This window comes from Hippopotamus amphibius, chromosome 3, assembly GCF_030028045.1.
Source record: "Hippopotamus amphibius kiboko isolate mHipAmp2 chromosome 3, mHipAmp2.hap2, whole genome shotgun sequence".
Lineage (NCBI taxonomy): Eukaryota > Metazoa > Chordata > Mammalia > Artiodactyla > Hippopotamidae > Hippopotamus > Hippopotamus amphibius.
In genome coordinates this window covers 19,172,480-19,195,137 of record NC_080188.1, presented here as the reverse complement: position 1 = coordinate 19,195,137, position 22,658 = coordinate 19,172,480, and the positions used below count along the sequence as shown (strand labels likewise).

Genomic DNA, 22,658 nt, shown 5'->3' with positions numbered 1-22,658 from the left:
CCCCTTTGGTAACCATGTTTGTTTTCTATGTCTGTTAAGTCTGTTTCTATTTTGTAAATAAGTTCATTTCCACCTGTGTTTTTGGGAGGTGCCATGCCATGCCACTTGTGGGATCTTAGCTCCCTGACTAGGGCTTGAAACCAGGTCACCTGAGTCCTAACCACTGGACCACCAGGGAACTCCCCATTTGTATCATTTCTTTAGGTTCCACATGTAAGTTATATAATATGACATTTGTCTTTCTGTCTGATTTACTATGATAATCTCTAGGTCCATCCATGCTGTTGCAAATGGCATTATTACATTATTTTCATGGCTGACTAGTATTCCATTAAGTGTGTATGTCTGCGTATCTTGTTCATCCATTCATCTGTTGATGAACATTAAGGCTGCTTCCATGTCTTGGCTATAGTAAATAGTGCTGCTATGAATACTGGGATGCATGTTTATTTCTGCATTATAGTTTTGTCTGGATAGACGTCCAGAAGTGGGATTGCTGGATCATATGGTAACTCTATTTTTAGTTTTTGAAGGACCCTCCATACTGTTTTCCATAGTAGTTGCACCAATTTACATTCCCACCAATACTATTGGAGGGTTCCCTTTTCTCCACACCCTCTCCACCATTTATAATTTGTAGACTTTTTAGTTAATGATAGCCATTCAGACGGGTGGGAGGTAATACCTCATTGTACTTCTTTAAATTAATTAATTAATTAATTGGCTGCGCTCGGTCTTCGTTGCTGCACACGGGCTCTCTCTAGTTGCGGTGAGCGGGGGCTACTCTTCATTGTGGTATAGCCACCGCTCCTCACTGTGGTGGCTTCTCTTGTTGCAGAGCACAGACTCTAGGCACATGGGCTTCAGGAGTTGCAGCACACGGGCTCAACAGTTGTGACTCATGAGCTCTAGAGCACAGGCTCCGTAGTTGTGGCACACAGGCTTAGCTGCTCTGTGGCATGTGGGATCTTCCTGGAGTAGGAATCAAACCCATGTCCCCTGCATTGGCAGGCAGATTCTTAACCACTGCACCACCTAGGAGGTCCCCTCGTTGTAGTTTTGATTTGCACTTCTCTAATAATTAACGACATTAAGCATTGTTTCATGTGCCCACTGGTCATCTGTATGTTTTCTTTAGAGAAATGTCTATTTAGGTTTTCTGTCCATTTTTTGATTGGGTTGTTTGGTTTTTTTGTTACTGAGCTGTATGAGCTGTTTGTATATTTTGGAAATTAAGCCCTTGTTGGCCGCATCATTTGCAAATATTTTCTCCCAGTCCACAGGTTGTCTTTTCATTTTATTTAGGTTTCCTTTGCTGTGCAAAAGCTTATAAGTTTGTTTATTTTTGCTTTTACTTCCATTGCCTTGGGAGACTGACCTAAAAAAACATTGGTAAGATTTACGTCAGAGAACGTTTTGCCTATGTTCTCTTCTAGGAGTTTTATGATGTCATGTCTCATATTTAAAGTCTTTGAGCCATTTTGAGTTTATTTTTGTGTATGGTGTGAGTGTGTTCCACATATGTATTTTTTAAATTTTCTAGCAATCACATTAAAAAGAGTAAAAGGAAACAGAAGTTACTTTTAATATTTATCTGCAATATATTAAAAACTATCATTTTAACATGTAATCAAAACTCAAATTTCTGAGATACTTCACATTTTATAATACTAAGTCTTCAAGATCCAGTGTCTAATTTACAATTACAGCACACTTCAATTTGCAATGGTCACACTTCAAGTGTTCTAAAGCCACATTTGATAGGCAAATCCACAGAAATAGAAAGTAAAATATTGGTGTCTCAGGGAGGAGGGGGAAATAGGAAGGATCTCTTAATGGGTACAGAGATTCTTTTTGCACTGATGAGAATGTTCTGGAACTGGATACTGGTAATAGCTGCAACAACCTTGTGAATATACTAAAAACCACTGAATTATACACTTTTAAAAAGTGTAATTTTTTAAAACTTGAAGGACAAAAGTCACACATAACTAATGGGTACCGTATTGGACAGGGCAGCTCCAGAGAACCAGGAAATAATAGCCTCTCCAATTAGAGCAACAGTGTGCCATTAAAATTTTACTTTCTGGACTTTTGTCATCACACTTCACTCAATCTAGAACACAGAATAATTAAAGTTTTGAACCTACTAATTTCATGAATATTTACTGAGTACCCACTATTTGCAAGGCAAACAGGTTCTAGTGGTGAAATCATCAACCAGAAATATTCTTTAAGCCACCCTATCCCCATAAATTGAGGTTTCATTCTAAGGTATTAAACAACAAATTTTATAATTTTTAAAAGAAGTACAGGATACCATGAGAGTCATGATAAGAGGATTGCCTTAGGAAACCACCATTAAAGATTTAACTTAGGTAAAGCCAATCACAGCATTTCAGGCACAAAGTTCATCCTGTGCCAAAACAGAGGCAAGGAAGGGTTTAGCATGTTTAGGAATTGAAAAGCCACCAATGTGACTAGAATACATGGAATAAAAGAGCAGAAAGTAGGTAGGAGCCAGATTATGCAAGGTCATGAAGAACAAGAAAAAAAGTTGTGACATGAGAAACAGATTTGGGTGGACAACCTGGCTGTAGTAGTGGGAGGGAAATGCCTGGAGGGAGATGAAAGTAGATACAGAGAAAAAGGTTAGGAATCCAACAAGAGTGATTAGAAAGTCCACTGAGATGAAGAGAAGTAGATGAATTAAGAGAAGTAGGAGGGACTTCCCTGGTGGCCAGTGGCTTAGAATCCACCTGCCAATGCAGGGGACAGTTTCCATCCCTGCTCTGAGAAGATGCCACATGCCGCCAAGCAACTAAGCCCGTGTGCCACAACTACTGAGCCCACGTGCCACAACTACTGAAGCCAACGCACCTAGAGCCTGTGCTCCTCAACAAGAGAAGCCACCACAATGAAAAGTCTGTGCACCGCAATGAATAGTAGCCCCTGCTCACCACAAACTAAGACAAAAAGAGATCACACACAACTAACAATCAGCAAAGTCTGGTTTCAAAGAGGATGCAGGAGCCAAGGCATATACATTCTATTTCAATGACTTTTAAGACACCATCAATTATAGGATGCCCTGGTGTTTGCCAATAATAAAAACACACCACCATTTATTTACACTATGACACAATATTTACCATTTAGAATTTTTATTTTACACTTACTCAAAAAGACTTTAGACTTAAATACATTACTCTTAAGAATGCACAAAGCAAAAATTATCTTCTGCACAGTGAAAGCCCTGAACGTGTACACACACAAACTTCCGAAAACAAGGAACTGACAATGGTGGGTCCCTTAAGTTAGGAAAACAGAGAACTAAGGATCTGAGGTAAATGGGAGACGATGCTGCTGTTTGAAAATTATTTTAAACACATACACATATATGTGTACGCATATGTACACATACACATGTATTTTGTTCCAAAATACTTTAAAAGGGCTGAGCAGCAGGGAGGTCTTTGCAAAGTGAAAAGATAAAAGCACCAACTGCAACTGGGTAGTCCATGAAAGGTGAGGGAATGGAGAGCATGATTAGAGAGAACTCTTCCAAATATTGGCTATAAAGGGGGAAGTGAGAAATAAAGCAGTAATTTGGATGAAGAAAGAGGGCAGAAGGTTGGTTTTCTTTACAGCACAGTCATTAAACAGTATGTTTAAATTCTCACAGGACAGTTATGCTAGAGTGAGAAGTTAAAAATAAGGATGGTGGGCTTCCCTGGTGGCACAGTGGTTTAGAATACGCCTGCCAATGCAGGGGAGATGCCTTCGAACCCTGGTCTGGGAAGATCCCCCAGCCTAATTTAAAAACGGCAAAGTACCTGAACAGATATTTCTGCACAAGATATATAAATGGCCATCAAGTGCATAAAAAATTGCTCAACATCACTACATAAGTATCACTGGGAAAATGCAAATCAAAACTACGATGAGATACTACCTCACATCCGTTGAGATAGCCACTATCAAAAAAATTGGAGTGCTCGCTTTGGCAGCATATGTACTAAAATTGGAACGATACAGAGAAGATCAGCATGGTCCCCGCACAAGGATGACACACAAATTCGTGAAGCGTTCCATATTTTTGAAAACCATAATCCAAAAGGAAACGTATCACAATGTTCATTGCAGCACTATTTACAATAACCAAGACATGGAAGCATCCTAAATGCCCAGCAACAGATGAATGGATAAAGATGTGGCACATATATACAATGGAATATTACTCAGACATAAAAAGGAATGAAATTGAGCTATTTGTAGTAAAGTGGATGGACCTAGAGTCTGTCATACAGAGCAAAGTAAGCCAGAAAGAGAAAAACAAATACTGTATGCTAACTCGTATATATGGAATCTAAAAAAATAGCACTGATGAACCCAGTGACAGGGCAAGAATAAAGATGCAGATGTAGAGAACGGACATGAGGACACAGGGTGGGGGGCAAAGGGGAAGCTGGGACGAAGTGAGACAGTAGCACTGACATACATACACTACCAAATGTAAAATAGCTAGCTAGTGGGAAGCTGCTGCATAACATAGGGAGATCAACTCGATGACTGGTGATGACTTAGAGGGGTGGGATAGGGAGGGTGGCAGGAGTCACGGGAGGGAGGGGATATGGGGATATGTGTATAAATACAGCTGATTCACTTTGTTGTACAGCAGAAACTGGTACAACAGTATAAAGCAATTATACTCCAATAAAGAGCTTAAAAAAAATTGGCAATAACAAGTGTTGGCAAGGATGTGAAGAAACTGGAACCCTGTGCACTGCTGGTGGGAATATAAAATGGTACAGCCACAATGGAAAACAGTATGATTCACCAAAAAATTGAAAACAGAATTACCATGTGATCCAGCAATTCCACTTCTAGGTACATACTCAAAATAACTGCAGCAGGGTCTCAAATAAGGAAATCTGAACTCATGTTCATGACAGCATTATTCAAAAAATAATGAATGAGGGTTCCAAAAGGTGGAAGAACCCAAGTGTCTGCTGTCAAATGAATAAATAAACAAAATGTGGTATATACATACAATGGAATATTATTCAGCCCTAAAAAGGAAAGAAATTAGACACAGGCTAAAACATGGATGCACCTTGAGGACAGTATGCTAAGCGAAATAAGTCAGTCACAAAAAGATAAATACTTTATGATTCTACTTACAGAGTCAAAGTAAAATGGTAGTTGCCAGGGGTTGGGGGTAAAGAGGAAAAGGGCGTCACTATTCACTGTATGATATAGACTTTTACTTTTGCAAGATGAAAATATTCTGGAGAGTGGATGCACGGCAATGTGAATGTTTAAGACAGTTACTTTTATGTGTATTTTATAATATCACAATTTTGAAAAAGAAAGTAAAGGGATGGAGAAAAATATACTATATTAACACTAATCCACTTACATAGCACCAAAGGAAAAAAAAAAAGAAAGAAAGAAAGGAAAAGAAATACTTAGGTATAAATCTAACAAAATATGTACAAGAACTATATGAGGAAAACTACAAAGCTCTGATGAATGATATCAAAGAAGAACCAAAAAAATGAAGGACTGACACTACCCAATTTCAAGACTTTATAAACTTACAGACTTCAAGACAATGTTGTATTGGCTCGCAAAGCATTAACAAATAAATCAATGCAACAGAATAGACAGCCCAGAAATAGACCCACATAAATACACTCAACTGATTTTCAACAAAAGAGCAAAGGCAATACAATGGAGCAAAGACAGTCTTTTCAACAACAGTGCTGAAACAGATATACACATGCAGGGAGTTCCTTGGTGGCCTAGTGGTTAGGATTCCAGCTTTCACAGCTTTCACTGCCACGGCCTGGGTAGAATCCCTGGTCTGCGAACTAAGATCCCCAAAACAAACAAACAAACAAAAAACACCTAAACACAGACCTTACATCCTTCACAAAAATTAACTCAAAATGGATCACAAACATAAATGTAAGACATAAAAATATAAAGCATGGGTATGACTATGATTTTTTAAGATATGACATCAAAGGCACCAAAGCCACAAACTGAGAGACTATATCCCTGCAAAAGAAATAGCCAATAAAGGACTGTTATCCAAAATACACAAAGAACTCAAACTTCAACAATAAGAAAACAAACAAAGTAATTTAAAAATGGGTCACAGACCTACGGGTCACCAAAGAAGACACACAGATGACAAATAAGCATATGAAAAGACACTCCAGTCAAGTCATGGGGGAATGCAAATTAAAGTAAGATACCACTACACACCTATTAGAACGGCCCAAATCCAGCACACTGACAAGAGCAAATGCTGACAAGGTTGTGGAGCAAGAGGTACAAGTACTCTCATTCATTGCTAGTGGGAATACAAAATTATACAGCCACTGTGGAAAACAAATTGGCAGTTTCTTAAAAAACTAAACATACTCTTACCATAGGATTCAGCAATCACACTCCTTGGTATTTACCAAAGGGATCTGAAAACTTATGTCCACACAAAAACCTGCACACAGATGTTTATAGCAGCTTTATTCATGATTGCCAAAACCTGGAAGTCAACAAGATGTCTTTTAGCAGGTGAATGGATAAATAAGCTGTTACATCCAGAAAATGAAATATTATAAAGCAATAAAAATAGTTATCAAACTATGAAGAAATACGGAGAAAAATATATATTACTAAGTGTAACAAGCCAATCTGAAAAGGCTATATATTATACAATCCCAACTCTATAACATTCTGGAAAAGCAAAACTATGCAGACAGTTAAAAGATCAGTGGTTGCCAGTGGTTTGGGAATGGGAGGGATGATCAGGCAGAGCACGGAGGATTTTTAGGGCAGTGAAAATACTCTGTATGATGCTATAATGATAAATACATGTCATTATGCATTTGTCCAAACTCAGAATAAACAACACCAAGAGTGAACCCTAAGGTAAACTATGGACTTCAGGTGATTATGATGTATCAATGTAGAGTCATCCATTGTAACAAATGTACATATATGTTGGAGGGGGATGTTGATAATGGCGGAGGCTATGCATGTGAGGGGGCAGGAGGTATATGGGAAATCTTTGTATGTTCCTCTCAATTTTGCTGTGAACCTAAGACTATTATTTCTTTTTAAAGTCTTTAAATTAAAAAATGAGTACTAAATATTGAAAAATATTCATGATATATAAGGAAAAAATAAAAGATTTATACTATGATTACCAACTATACAAATTTGCAGAATAAAAACTAACAAGATTGTAAAAATGAAAAACAGCTCTTGTATGTTTTTGAGACAACTGGAGAAATGAAAGGCATTTATATGTGAAGCTAAAGAGACAAAATAACCTAGATAGCTTTAAAATTCCCAAATAAAGAAAACGCAAGATAAAAAACATCCTTGGACTTCCCTGGTGACACAGTGGTTAAGAATCCACCTGCCAATGCAGGGGAGATGCGTTCGAGCCCTGGTCAGGGAAGATCCCACATGCTGAGGAGCAACTAAGCTCAAGCCACAACTACTGAGCCCAACTGCTGCAACTACTGAAGCCCGAAAGCCTAGAGCCTGTGTTCTGCAACAAGAGAAGCCATGGCAATGAGAAGCCCGCACACAGCAACGAAGAGCAGCCCCTGCTCGATGCAGCTAGAGAAAGCCCGTGCACAGCAACAAACACCCAATGCAGCCAATAAATTAATTCTTAAAAAAGGACATTAAAAAAATTGTTTTAAATAAAAAGCACTGAGAAACAATAAGCACATCAAAAACACTGTTATATTTGTTTGGCCAACATCAAAAAAACAAGCAGAAATACAAAAAGTAAGTAAATACAATTTTAATCACAGACCTCAACATTTCCTTGCAGGCACACTAAGATAACTTTAAAGAGGGAAAAAAAAAAAAAAGCCAGATCATCAAATATCCACATTTTCACAAAATAAGTGAGCATCTCCTAGGGGAACACAAACTAATTTGGTAAATAAAACTGGCAATGTATTCAACATGTCCATACCACAGGGTAATTTTTTTTAAAGCTAAGTCAGTACACAGCCATTTAAAAATACTCAAGTAATCTGTTCAGAAATATCATAATAAAACATTACAAGGTCAAAAATAAAAATTTATTTTAATATATTTTAAATTTTTATTAATCAAATTTAATGGCATTCTCATCAAAATCCAAAGGACTATATAAAACTCTCTGATTTACAAACTAATCAGGTGTCAGAAGGCTGTTCTCAGATCTCTTTGTTCACAAGTCTTAAGCTTTCCTTTACATCTATCACACAGAACTACAATATTTTTAGTCTGTCTATACTCTTGTTTGTGTTTATGAAAGTTCATAAACTTGTAGACGAAAAATAATGCTTGCCATATCAGTAAACAAAGGATGTTGCAGCCATCTAACATTCAGCCACTGCAGCCAGTCTTGACTGGGCACCCTGAGGGGATTCAGTACGGGAAAAAAGCAGGCTACATACAGGCCTTAGATAGTTAAGGTGCATATCAAAGGAATTATTTCAATGAGTCCAGACTCTCGCATCTTCCCATACATAGAAAAGTGCTAAATTCATTACCTCAAGATGTCTGGTTTTCTTTAATTAACAGTAATCTTTTGATGTTCCGACTACCTGGTTTTTGTTGGAAAACTCCTATAAGTCCCGGCTCCCCCCTAGCTCTTCGGACCAGTTCCTCAGAAGCAATCTGAGAGGCTGTCTTCCATGCTTAAGTCCTCAGAAAACCTGCCAAATAAAACAATTCTCAACTTCTAGGTTATGCTTTTTTTTTTTTTCAGTCAACAAACTAGAAGTTCCCATGTTTTCTGAATATGTAAACACATAGAAAAAGTTGTTAAAGCTTCCCTCTGAAAGAGAGGATTAGGATTGAGAGAAGGAAGGAAAAGCTGTATATTTTTCTGATTGAAAATTTTTAATGAGACCCTGTACCCTTAAGTAATTTAAAACAGCTTTTTTTTTAAAACCCTCCAAACTCCTATATCACCTAAGAAAATTTAAGAAGGAATTTTAAAGGGTTCAAAGTACTGACAGCAAAAAGGAAAAAAAGAAATAAAAAACTAGAGGACTGAATCAAACAAAAGAGGAAGAAAAACAATGGAACCAGTGACTCAATGAAATAAAATAAAAGTCATGGGCTCAATTGATAAAATACAATATAAGTAAACTAAAGGCAGGAAAAAGAAACTAAAAAATGAGATAACCACCCCCCTCAAAAAAAGACAGAGAGATAAACTATATCCTGTGTTTACTACATATTACAAACAGATCATAAATAATAAATGAAATGTATGTAATAAAAGTTTTTTTTTTTTTGAAGTGGACCATTTTTGAAATCTTTATTGAATTTGTTATAATATTGCTTCTGTTTTATGTTTTGGATTTTTGGCCACAAGGCATGTGGGATCTTAGCTCCCCAACTAGGGACTGAACCAGCACCCCCTGCATTGGAAGGCAAAGTCTTAACCACTGGACCGCCAGGGAAATCCCAAGAGATTTTTTTAACTATCTAAACTGACAAAAATTTAGCAACCACTCTCTAAAAAGCCACCTGGTTCTCAAACACACATGACACTTTACAAGAAATGATCCCACACTGTTTCAAAACAATGAAAGGGACAGGATGATTACAAACACATTTTATAGGACAAATAATGGCTTTGATCCCCCAAACTTAGCCAGCACAATTCTGAATAAATATAGGATAGTCTCACTAAAAAGATACACAATTCTCAACAAAGTCTTGGTTTACATATCATAACAAATTTAAAGTACTATTCACTATGACCAAGAATTCAAGAATCCAAGTCCATGAAAACTTTATCAAAAAGGTATTTGGATATGCCTTAATTTGACAAATACAGATCTTAATTTGACAAAGGATATATATCTAAAGTTGAGGCAGGGACTTCCCTGGTGGCGCAGTGGTTAAGAATCCACCTGCCAATGCAGGGGACATGGGTTCGAGCCTTGGTCCGGGAAGATTCCACATGCCAGGGAGTAACTAAGCCACTGCACCACAACTACTGAGTGTGCGCTCTAGAACCTGCGAGCCACAACTTCTGAAGCCCGTGTACCCTAGAGCCTGTGAGCCACAACTACTGAGCCCATAGGCTGCAACTACTGAGCCCACGCACCTAGAGCCCATATCCCACAAGAGAAGGCACCACAATGAGAAGCCTGCACACCACAACAAAGAGTAGCTCCCGATCGCCACAACTAGAGAGAAAACCTGTGCGCAGCAATGAAGACCCAACGCAGCCAACAAAATAAATAAATTTAAAAAATAATAATATCTTTATTGAATTTGTTAAAAAAAAAAGTTGAGGCCAAACTATACGTTCCTTAAAAAAGGGAAAGGACAAGAATATCTGCCATCACTGCTACCACTTAAAGTAATCCTTCCACCTAAACACAAACTCTTTTATAAAATCAAACACAGACAAATTTATTTTGCATAAATGTATTTCAATCACAAGAATTTCAAACAGAGACCAATCTCAAATTACTTTCAAAGCTATGACTTGAAGTCCCTTGCCTCCAGAACTGTGAGAAAATTAATTTCTGTTGTTTATGCCACCCAGTCTATGGTATTCTGCTGTGGCAACATGGGCTAAGACATCCACACACTGATTAAAACAGAGAAAGGGGAAAATCGTAGGTGACTATTATACCAAATCTTTACTCTGATAATGAGTAATTTTCATCCCAGTTAATGACAGAAAGCTCTTCTTTCTAGAAGAATTCTAGCTAAGTACACATAAAGTTGACAATTAGGAAAATCAATGGATGATGATCCTTATCAGGTAAAAGGATGTTAAAGAGTAAGATATTTGCAAAGGACCAAAGTATTAACTTCAGTTTACTTGTTAACTGCAAAAGGAATAAAATATATCTTCACAAAGAGATCTTGTGGCTCCCACCTTAACCAAGTGATTTACACAAGTGACCTGACATCATGAACAGTGAGAAAACCAGATACTACACATATATTAACATGATTCAATATGAAGTACCAACATTACACTTGGAGTCTTGCCAAAAATGTTTAACCTGATAATCTAATCAAACTTTTATACCTAAATTCCCAGTTTACAAGAAATACAAGTTAAAATAATCACCATGAGAAAACCTTCATGATTAAAAATGGATGTGTGTCCAGGAGAATCATCATAAATTTTAAAAGACTAAAAACTACATTCAGGGAATTTCCTGGCTAGGACTCAGTGCTTTCACTGCCAATACTAGGGTTCAACCCCTAGTCGGGGAACTAAGATCCCGAAAGCCAAAAAACACCCAAATAAACAAAAAATTTACATTCATATGCAATGTGTAAACCTTAAATGGATCCTGCTTCAAAGAAAACAAAACAAAAACAAACAAAACAGAAAAGATATCTTTTAAGTAACTGGGGAGATACAGGAAAATATGAATGTTAGATACTAAGGAATTAATTTTCTTAGGTAGAATAATGATACTGTCATTATGTAAAAGAATGTTATTCAGAGATGCATATTCAGCTTTTGGTAGTGAATTATCTTCATAACAGCAGCATTAACAATTGTTGAATCTAGGTAGTGATGACAGAAGTATACTGTTCTTTCAACTTTTCCACTTGAAAATTTTCTTAATAAAAAGAATTAATTTTTTAAAAAAATTTTTTCTGCCACTTGCCCATAGAATGTCTAGTACATAGAACTTGCTCAAGTTGAGTGGCTTGGTCAAATGCTTATCTAAATAAACTCAAATGCTTTTCCAAAAAGAAAAAAAGTTAAATAAAATAAACATAAAATGGGACAGTTAATGTTGCTAACTTAAAAAACAAAAGTATTAATGGTGAGAATATGGTATGATAAAATGAACTGCAGTGCCAGTGCTAGAGCAATTTACAATAACCTTTCTAGAAGGCACCTTGATCATAAGTTTAGATAGTATGACCTGTAATTTTCTTCCAGGAATCTATCTTAGGGAAATAAACTCAGATAAAAGTATTACATAAAGATATTCCTTTCAGTATATATATACATATACATACATATATATAGTGGGAAAAAAACAGAAACAACTTATAAATGTTCAACAAAAGGACGGTTTAGTCAGGTAGTACTAAATATTAAATATCTAAATACTATTTAATTCTAATACTCAAGTTAAACACTAAATAGTTAATAAGAATATTTAGTGCCCCCCAAAAAAACCCACAAGATATATTAATAGGAAAAAAAGATATAAAACAGTATACAAAGATCCTGATTTGATTAAAAGGATGTTAACACCAACAGCTATCTATGGTTGATGAGAGACTGTTGCCTACTTTGTCATCTTTGTACACTTCTTCTCAATTCTCATAGAAAAGCAAGGAGACAGGATAAGGATTGCCTATGTTCCTGACAAATATTAATAGACTGTAAGCTCTTATCCCCATAATCATACCCCTGATTTTGTCATCACCTAAATCTGCACCTTCTCCAAAATCCATTTCAAGTTTCTCAGATTCCCAACCTCCGTGGATTAAATAAATAACTTCACTTTGGTACTCCAAACCCAGCTATTAGCTGGCTTCATCAAAACAGAACCACTCTCCCCAACTCTCCCTCATTATCAATTATCTTTAACGTCCTCACGTCCTCCTTAACCAGTTTAGATTCCTTGGGCATTCATTATAATCACTCCCTTGCAAATACTCTTGACAACCTTGATACTTTTCTTTCTGTTGTGTACTTTTATGGCAAAGCCCTAATGTTAACTGAACTCATACCCCAATTATCTGAAAAAACAAACAAACAAAAAAAACACAAAACTTCCTGTGCCTGTCCCAAGTAGCACTGCTGGCAGAGGGGGCAGGGAACAACTACCATTAAGGGGTCTGATGTTCAAGTGAAAACCACAAATCCCAAACGGAAACTTAACATTGCCCTAAGTGCCTCTGCTCCTATTAAAGATTAATTCTTCCACTTATGTTCTTCTCAAGGACTTTGCACCTTCAATTACTCCTCCTTTCTCTAGCATCATCAATTTCTCCCAACCATCAACATACAAACATATTCTAATATCTACTAGAAATTTTTTTAAAGATCTCTGAAGCCAAAGTCTTCTCCAGCTCCCCCTCCTCTCTTTTCCTGCCAAAGCAAAATTCCTTTAAAAAGCTGACCATAGTTGCCAGTTCCTAATCTAATTCCTCTTAACAATCCACTCCAATAAGACACGCTCACCATTTCAATGAAAATATTCCAGTCAAGGTCACCAATGATCATCACGCTGCAAATTCAATGGTCACCTCTCCTATTAAGCACCATGACAAAGCTGACCACCGTCTTCTTGGAACTCTGTCTTCTTTTGGCTTCAACTGACACCATGCTCTTCTTTGTTGGTTCTTATCAATTCAACTTCAACATGTGCTAGGGACCCAGGACAAAAACCAGATTTTGTCCTAGACTCCTCCTTTTCTAACCAAATTCTCCTCGAGTTAAGTCATCCAGTGTAAGCTTCAAATTCTACCATCTATATCTAAGATGCCCAAATCTCTCTTCAGATCTGACCTCCAGACTCACATAATCAACTGCTTGTTACTTCCGCATCTTAAAACCTAACAAGAACAAAGCAAAATTCGTACCTTCCCCAACCTTCAGTGTGCTCTTCCCACTCTTTTTCAACTCAGAAATTAGCACCACCATCTATCTAGCTGCAAAAGACAAAAATCTAGGTGTTTTTCCAGCTTCTTCACTATTTCTCTATATCATCAGCAAGCTCTGATGACTCTACTCTTAAAACATAACCCAAACAATTCTCTTAAGCTCCCTCTATTCCACCCTAACCCTAACCCCAACTATAATCATGTCTTGCCTAGGCTACCTAGAAAGGCTTTCTAAATGATCTTCCTAAGTTCATTCCTGTCTCCTATCCTCAACCCCATATGGCAAGTGCCTAACAAATTTCCTTTCTCCTTCCTAATAAAATCCTAATTTTAATTAGGGAGCGATGTGCTCAGCTAACAAACATTTCCTAGCCTACCTTAAACCAAGAAGCGATTATGAAACCATTGTGAATAAAAAACATAAAAAGAGAGGTCACTGAATGGAACCTCTTATCTCTTTAAAAAGAGAGAACTCAGCTGGCAGTGCCTTATGCCTTCCCCTTTCTGAAATTCAGATAGGCTGCCTGGTCCTCTCATGGCTATTTTGAGAGTTTAGAGACAAGGGTCAAATACCTAAGAATGGTAAATTGAAAGTTAGAATTAGTCTTAACGCTATAAAGCTCCTAACCAAGCAACTTTGGGATACTTCCTTCCAGACTTTTCCTATTTACTTAAATCACTACTACTGGGCTTCCTGGGTGACGCAGTGGTTAAGAATCCACCTGTCAATGCAGGGGATACGGTTTCCATCCCTGCTCCAGGAAGATCCCACATGCCACGGAGCAACTAAGCCCGTGTGCCACAACTATTGAGCCTGAGCTTTAGAGCCCGTGAGTCACACTATTGAGCCCATGTGCTGCAACTACTGAAGCCCACGCGCCTAGAGCCCGTACTCCGCAACAAGAGAAGCCACAGTAATGAGGAGCCTGCGCACCACAACGGAGAGTAGCCCCCACTCACCGCAACTAAAGCCCGTGTACAGCAAAAAAAGACCCAACACAACCAAATTAATAAATAAATAAATTAATTAATTAAATACAAACAACAAAATAAATCACTACTACTGTTTCTTTTGTTACATCCAGCAAAAGTCAACCTTCAAGTACTAAACCTTTCCTCATATCTTCAATGGCAATTCATTCTCCACAGCAGCCCAAGTGACCTTTTAAAAACACAAGTTTTGTCTTTTGCTTTAAATCCTCAAATGGCTTGTATGTGATCTGCCTCCTGCCTACATCTCCAACTTCATCTTGCACCATTTTCCTCCCTTACCCACAATATTCCAGCCATAACAACCTCCTTTTGGTTGCTCAGACACAGCAAATTCATTCCCACTTTAGAGACTTTACGTTAACAATGTCCTCTGATCTGGACTGCTCTTCCCCTAGAGATATGCTTTTGTCATTCAGATCTCAATTTAAGTTTACAATTCTAGGATAGGCCTTTTCTAAACACCCAATCAATTTCATCTGTACAATATTATACGGCTCTGCATTGCATTTATTACTTATTTGTCTGTCTTCCCTGGTCCCATTCATTGTTATATCCCCAACACATATCACTAGCATAGAGGGAGCCCTCAAATATCTGTTAAACAGCTCTTGGTACTGATAATACAAAATTGCATGAGCCATGTTGAAGCATGAGCCTTGAGAAGCTTGGAGTCTAACAGGGAAAGACAACTTCAAATGATTAAAAATGTACAAATTTGGGTTTAAAGTCCCATGGGAATTGTATTCAAAGCTCCCCCCTCAAAAAATTCTAAATATGCATATATATGCACATGCATAGATAAAATGAAAAGGATACCAAAATAAAGATATATCTCTGTATATGTGAAATAGTTCATGGACAAACATTTTTTAAAGAAAATAATTATCTCTGGAAGTGAGATTATAGATAATTTTTACTTTATAATATACTTCCCTGTATTTTTCAAAGTTTAATAAGTTTGTTACTTTTATATTATTCACAGAATTTGATTATTTAAAAGAGAAAAGCACCTGGTGTACCCCCAAAAAAATAAAAAAAAATAAAAAATAAAAAATAAAAAAAAAACTCAACTTAAAAAAAAAAAAAGAGAAAAGCAATGAAATGGTTTACATTCTTGACTATATAATGATTAGCTTTCTATGTGCATGTAAGAGTTGATCATTCTAATATATGACTGAGTTAATTCCAATTTATCCTCCCAAGTATTAGGTTAAGGGTTACTCTCAAGGAACTCTTTCCCTGAGTTTAGGTTCCCTCACCCCCACAGTTCTCCTTACTTAAACTCAACAAACACACATAATTAGCTGTTCAACGTCTGTCTTACTGGCCCATAATTTACTCCATAACAGCATGGACCAGGTCTATCTTATTAACAAACATAGGTGGCATTCAATAAATGTTGAATAAATGAAGAAAAATGTAGAGTTTTTTAACTAAAGAGTTTAAACCAGAGGATACAGACAATGTCATATGTAATACTAAAAGAGATGTCCCCTGAGATCTTTAAAGGGGAAAACTACAAAATAAAGCAAAAAAGATTCCCTTCCCACCATCTTATTTCCCAGTTTTGGGCTTGGACAGTATATCATCCCAATTCACGACCTGACTACATTATCAACAGAAACTCAACTTCACTGGAGGCCTCTTTATCAACATATTTAATTCTTCCTAGTGCCAGAAGCAATATGAAAGGTTTTACTTTCATAGCACTTGGGGATTAGCTCCCTGAAGCTTAAGAAATCCTGAAACTCATTCAGGAAAACAAATGCTGCCCCCCCCCCCCCCCCCCCCCCCCCCCCCCCCCCCCCCCCCCCGCTTACCAGGCAATGTGCTAAGCAACGGAGGATGGAAAATCAGTAAGATAGGTCTCTTGGGGCTTCCTAGGTGGCGCAGTGGTTAAGAATCCACCTGCACATGCAGGGGACACAGGTTCAATCGCTGGTCCAGGAAGATCCCACGTTTCGGAGCAACTAAGCCCGTGTGCCACAACTATTGAGCCCATGTGCTGCAACTACTGAAGCCCACACACCTAGAGCCCACGCTCCGCAACAAGAGAAGCCACAGCAATGAGGAGCCCCGCTCACCGCAACTAGAGAAAGCCCACGTGCAGCAATGAAGATTCAACACAGCCAATAAATAAATAAATAAATTTATTAAAAAAAAAAAAAAGATAGGTCTCTGTCTTCAATGACTCACACTCACATCGGGCAGACGGAGATAAAGCACCTAAGTAAACACCTAACGATATAATCAAAGTATGACCAAGCCAAGAGACATTTTAAAAAGCCTGACATATATAACCACCTAACATCTCATCCAAACACCCAATGACTTAGTAATACACACTAAATTCTTGCACATTTGTACCAGCAAGGAACTGGAAATAACCAAATACCCAATGCACACATGCATAAACTGCAGTATATTCTCTATATATATTTTAAAAATAAAGGAACTACTACAGAACGATTTAAGGAAAATGAAGGTCAAAATGTTTTATTTCACTGCTGAAAAGCAATAGTATCAGACAACCCACAATTAAGTACACCAATCCCAAATAGGATGGTTCACAGGAAACAAAGAAACCTAAAAGTAAAGCACCCCACAGTCACTTGAGAGAAAAGACTACATATGCTAGCTAGCCCTGCATTTGTAATCACTAGAAAAATCCATGATCACACAAAGGCTAAAACTAATTAACAGAGTAACACAAACCTGTCCTAAACCTAGGCAAAGAGCACTTTCAGCAATAGCTCCAAAAGATTAGACACCTACCAAAGATCTGGAGGGCATACTTTACATGTTACTAAGCCTACTACATTCCAGGCACCATGCTGGATGCTGAAAAGAAAAAGATTAGTAAGAATCCTCAAGGAGCCCAATGATCCAGCAGGAGCAAAAGACATATATACAATTACCAAAAATATAGTAACTGCTCTAAAAAAATCCCAACAAAGTGATACTGGAGAAAAAAGGTAAACTGTGGGTTTAAGAAAAGCTTATCAGGAATGGCCTTTTAGTATAAGTTTTGCAAAAGGCAAACAAAGGAGGTAAGGGCTTATTCCAAGCAGACAGGACAACTCAATAGCAAGCAATTTACTGTAGCTAAAGGTTGGAGGGAGAGTGAGAATCTGAGGTATGTTTAGGCATACAACTGAGTTGAGACTTGACAGGAAATAGGTCAGGAAAAGCAGGCTAGAACAACAGTAAAAAGGTTTTGACTTCATGCAACATGGAGTAGACAATCTAAAGGAAAATGACAAGATCATGTTTTAAAAATTAAATTCAATGGCATGGCACCAAGAGGGCTGAATTAAAAGTTGGGACAGAGCAAAGGCAGAGAACTAAATGCAAATAAGCAAACTATTTTAATATAAATAATCCATCTGAGAAATGAAAACCTGACCTAAGATGAATAACAAAAAGAAAGCAAAAGCGGAAACAAAGATTCAGGAGATAAATGGAGGATGGAGGATGAAATCAGTAACTTATAAAGGGTAGTAAAAGAAGTTGAAGAAAAACCAGAAAAGTTGTATCAGAGCAACCGAAAGAGGAAAGCTCTAAGATGGAAGTGGAAACGCTGAAGAAAGGTGTACAAAATGCACAACTGCTGAAAAGTTACTTTGGTTACCACAATTTAGAAGATATTGGCAATGCCTGAAAAAGTAGTTTCAATATGATATGATAGAGACAGAAGAAGCCTGAGTACAGAGGTTAAGGAGCGAATTAACTTTTAAGAACCAAATGCAGGAGAACATCTTTATGATACCTAGAGTAGGAAAAGATTTCTTAAAATACAAAAAGCACAGCATATAGGAAAAGACAGATTTGGCTACTTTAAAAGTAAACTCAGTAAGATCAAAGATATGATAAAGTGAAACAAGCTAGCAGTACAAATAATGTATAACAGAGCAGTCAAATTCATAGAGACAGAAAGTATTCAATAGAATGGTGATTGTCAGGGGCTGAGCATCACAGAAGCAAGGAGTTAGTGTTTAATGGGTACAGAGTTTCAGTTTTACAAAATGCAAAGTCTTGGAGATGGATGGTGGTACTGGTTGTACAGCAACGTGAATGTATTTATTGCCACTAAAATTGTGCACTTAAAAATATAGAAGGTGAGGGACTTCCCTAGTGGTCCAACGGTTAAAACTCCTCACCCCCAATAGAGGGGGCCTGGGTTCAGTCCCTGGACAGGGAACTAGATCCCGCATGCAGCAACTAAGGTCCTGCATGCCACAACAAAGATCCCGCACGCCACAACTAAGACCTGGCGCAGCCAAATAAATAAATGTTAAAAAAAAAAAAAAAACCCAATATGAAAAGTTTTGTGATGTGTATTTACCACAATTTTTTAAAAAGAGCATAAAAAACGACAAAAGTTAGAAATTAAGCCACATAATAGAAGTAGACAAAATTATACAGATAAAGAATTCTTACAAATCAATAAGAAAAATACATATCACAAATTTACAAAAGAAGCCTTATGGCCAATAAACACAGAAATATGCTTAATATCTCCACTGACAAGGTAAATGTAAATTAAAATAAGTTGCCATTTCATATCCATCAGACTGACAAAAATCTAAACCTTGCAAATGTCAGGTCACTAGGATTCTTCAATACTTCTAGAGGGAGTGTAAACTGATACAATCATTGGGAGAACGATGATGCAACATACAGTTATGCAGAAGATGCAAATACACTAAGATGCTTACTTCCCAAAAAAACCCTTCTGTGCCCAAGAAAACACTTTTTTTTTAATCTGAAGGCATTTAGACATGTTTGTGCCAATTTATTTGGTACATGAAAGGTCATTTACACTGAAATTCTCACATTTTAGACATTGTAAGCACAACATTATCATTTTTGTTCCACTAAATTGTTTTTTCCTTTGAGATTTTGTCATTCTTATTTATTTGGCTTAGTTTACCCTTGGATATGACTCCTTTAAATGGTTACGGAAATTCTTCTCAAAATATAAAAGACTAAAGACTAAAGTTTTAATATTTTTGTTCCTTCTCCTTGTTAAGGTTTATGATGGGTTGAATTATATTATTGGTCTTCTCAAGTAACTTTTGGATTTGCTTATTCTTATTATTTTTTTTATTGAGATACAGTTAACATACAATAAATTGCATATATTTAGAGTGTACAATTTGGTATCCCAATCTCCCAATTCATTCCCCTCCAACCCGCCCCACTTTCCCCACTTGGTGTCCATAGGTTTGTTCTCTACATCTGTGTCTCTATTTCTGCCTTGCAAACCGGTTGATTTGTACCATTTTTCTATATTCCGCATGTATGTGTTAATATACGATATTTGTTTTTCTCTTTCTGATTCACTTCACTCTGTATGACAGTCTCTAGGTCCATCCATGTCTCTACAAATGTCTCAGTTTCATTGCTTTTTACAGCTGAGTAATATTCCATTGTATATATGTACCACATCTTCTTTATCCATTCATCTGTTGATGGACATTTAGGTGGCTTCCATGTCCTGGCTATTGTAAAGAGTGCTGCAATGAACACTGGAGTGCATGTGTCTTTTTGAATTATGGCATTCTCTGGGTATATGCCCAGCAGTGGGATTGCTGGGTCATATGGTAACTCTATTTTTAGTTTTGCAAGGAACCTCCATACTGTTCTCCATAGTGGCTGTATCAATTTACATTCCCACCAACAGTGCAGGAGCGTTCCCTTTTCTCCACACCCTCTCCAGCATTTACTGTTTGTAGATTTTCTGATGATGCCCATTCTGACCGGTGTGAGGTGATACCTCATTGTTGTTTTGATTTGCATTTCTCTTATTATTTTTGTTTTCTCTTTCATTAATTGCAGCACATTGTTTTTATCAATGATATCATCCTTGTTTCCTTTGATTTATAGTTATTTTTCTAATTTCCTTAGGTAGTATTAAGTTCCTTTGCTTTCTTAATGAAGAATTTAAGGTCAAGACTTCCTGGGTGGCGCAGTGGTTAAGAATCCGCCTGTCAATGCAGGGGACACAGGTTCGAGCCCTGCCCTGGGAAGATTCCACATGCCATGGAGCAACTAAGCCCATGCGCCACAACTATTGAGCCTGTGCTCTAGAACGCGTGAGCCACAACTACTGAGTCTATGTGCCACAACTATTGAAGCCCACGTGCCTAGGGCCTGTGCTCCACAACAAGAGAAGCCACTACAATGAGGAGCCTGAGCACCACAATGAAGAGTAGCCCCCTCTCACAGCAACTAGAGAAAGCCTGTGTGCAGCAAAAAAGACCCAACGCAGCCAATAAATAAATAAATAAATTTATTAAAAAAAAGAATTTAAGGTCAAATAAAACATTTTCTCAATTCCTTAGATTCTGATATAAATTGCTCTCATCAAGAAAAATTTATAATATTCAATGCATCCTTTTTTATAGTCACTTAAAGTTGGAACTACACGCCATCAATAGCAGAATGAATTTTAAGAACTGTGACACAGAATACTCTATACAGTAGAGCCTTGAACAAGGGGCGGTTAGTGATGCTGATCTCCTGCTCAGACAAAAATCGAAGTATAACTTATAGTTGGCCCTCCATATATGCAGTTCCTCCGCATCCACATATTCAACCAACAGTGTGGATCATGCAGTACTGCAGCATTTACTATAGAAAAAAATCTGCATGCAAGTGGATTCACGCATTTAAAACCCATGTTGGTCAAGAGTCAACTGTAGTCTAAAATTGAAGAACTACAGCAATATTTACTGTCACAGATAAATCTCAAAAAACAACACAGAGAAGAAAAGCTGCAGGAGATGTAGAATATTATAACCATCTATGAAAAGTTTTTCTTTAAACTTTAAAATACTAAAAAGTGATTTTACTCTCAAAAATACTATGTTTATTAATAGTAAAAACAAAAACATGAATGGAAGGGCTATACTCAACCTCAGCAAGGTCGTTACTTACAAGAAGGAAAGAGAGAAGAACAAAAAAAGGTTACAAAGTGAGCTTTGTCTGTATGTTTTGTTTTATTTCTTGGGGTGTAAAGGCATAAGGGTTAAGATCTATCAAATCTAGACCATGGATATAAAGGTGTTCATGTATTTTTCCTAAACTTATAAGTCTAAAATACAATTTTTTAAAACATCTTTAAAGATAATGGATAAGAAGCAAGCAGCAGATATGATTATACTCTGTTCTTTCCACCATAACCAGTAAAGGGAGTCAGAGACTTGGTTTTAAACCCCTGCTGCACCAACAAGTTACCTGACACTGAGGAAAGTTACTTAATTTCTTCAGAGCTGCAACTTTCTAATCTGTAAAACAATAACAACACCCATCTCATATGGCTGTCATATATATAAAATATCAGATAGTAGACATCCAACTACAGGTAGTTATTACTTTAAATTTGCAGTAAAGGGAATTCCCTGCTGGTCCAGTGGGTAAGACTCGGCACTCCCAATGCACGGGGCCCGAGTTCAATCCCTGGTTAGGGAACTAGATCCCGCATGCATGCAGCAACTAAGAGTCTGTGTGCCACAACTAAGACCCAATGCAACCAAAATAAATAAATAAGTGTTAAATTTGCAGTAAAAGCAAAGAACTAAAGGGCGGGAAAGGACAAGGGTTTTGAATAAAATGAACTTGTATCACCCTTTACAGAATTACATAAGAGAACATACCATGGATGTCAGATGGATGTGACAACCACTTTATAGCTTCCAAGACCCAACTTTAAAATAGAGATTTTACAAAGGAATTCAAGATTACACACCAGAGGATTAGAATCGGGATTCCATGGTCCAGTTAAAGGAGACCAGAGCCATGTCAAGAAATCCAAAATAATCTCATTACTCCATATTATCTGAAGGGCTCCCAAAAAATTTACTTCTTTTTCATTCAGAAAGGTCATTTTAACATTAACTTTTCTCCAATTTGTAACTGCCTCCTAAGGAAAGACTAAACCAATATCTTCAGAACAAAGCTCACATCTATTCTTTTGTATTCCCCTTGGCCACCAGCCTCCATAGGTTATTTGCACA

At 37.2% G+C, this 22,658-nt stretch overlaps 1 protein-coding gene and 1 non-coding gene across 4 annotated transcripts in view; one reads left to right on the top strand and one right to left on the bottom strand.

Moving 5' to 3' along the window:
* Window positions 1-22,658, bottom strand: part of UBE2K (ubiquitin conjugating enzyme E2 K) — a 62,481-nt gene that overhangs the window by 32,856 nt on the left and 6,967 nt on the right. Inside the window, exon 1 of one of the 3 annotated variants that reach the window (XM_057727497.1) lies at window positions 6,442-6,492. The exons of the other annotated variants lie outside the window; for them this stretch is intronic. Coding sequence (XP_057583480.1) covers window positions 6,442-6,444 — 3 coding nt within the window. The 5' untranslated portion in view covers window positions 6,445-6,492. Of the gene's footprint in view, window positions 1-6,441; window positions 6,493-22,658 lie in introns of those variants that run through there. 3 annotated transcript variants of the gene reach the window in all.
* LOC130850542 (U6 spliceosomal RNA) lies at window positions 3,995-4,101 on the top strand. The gene has a single exon (XR_009052915.1). It is a non-coding gene; the product is annotated as a U6 spliceosomal RNA (small nuclear RNA).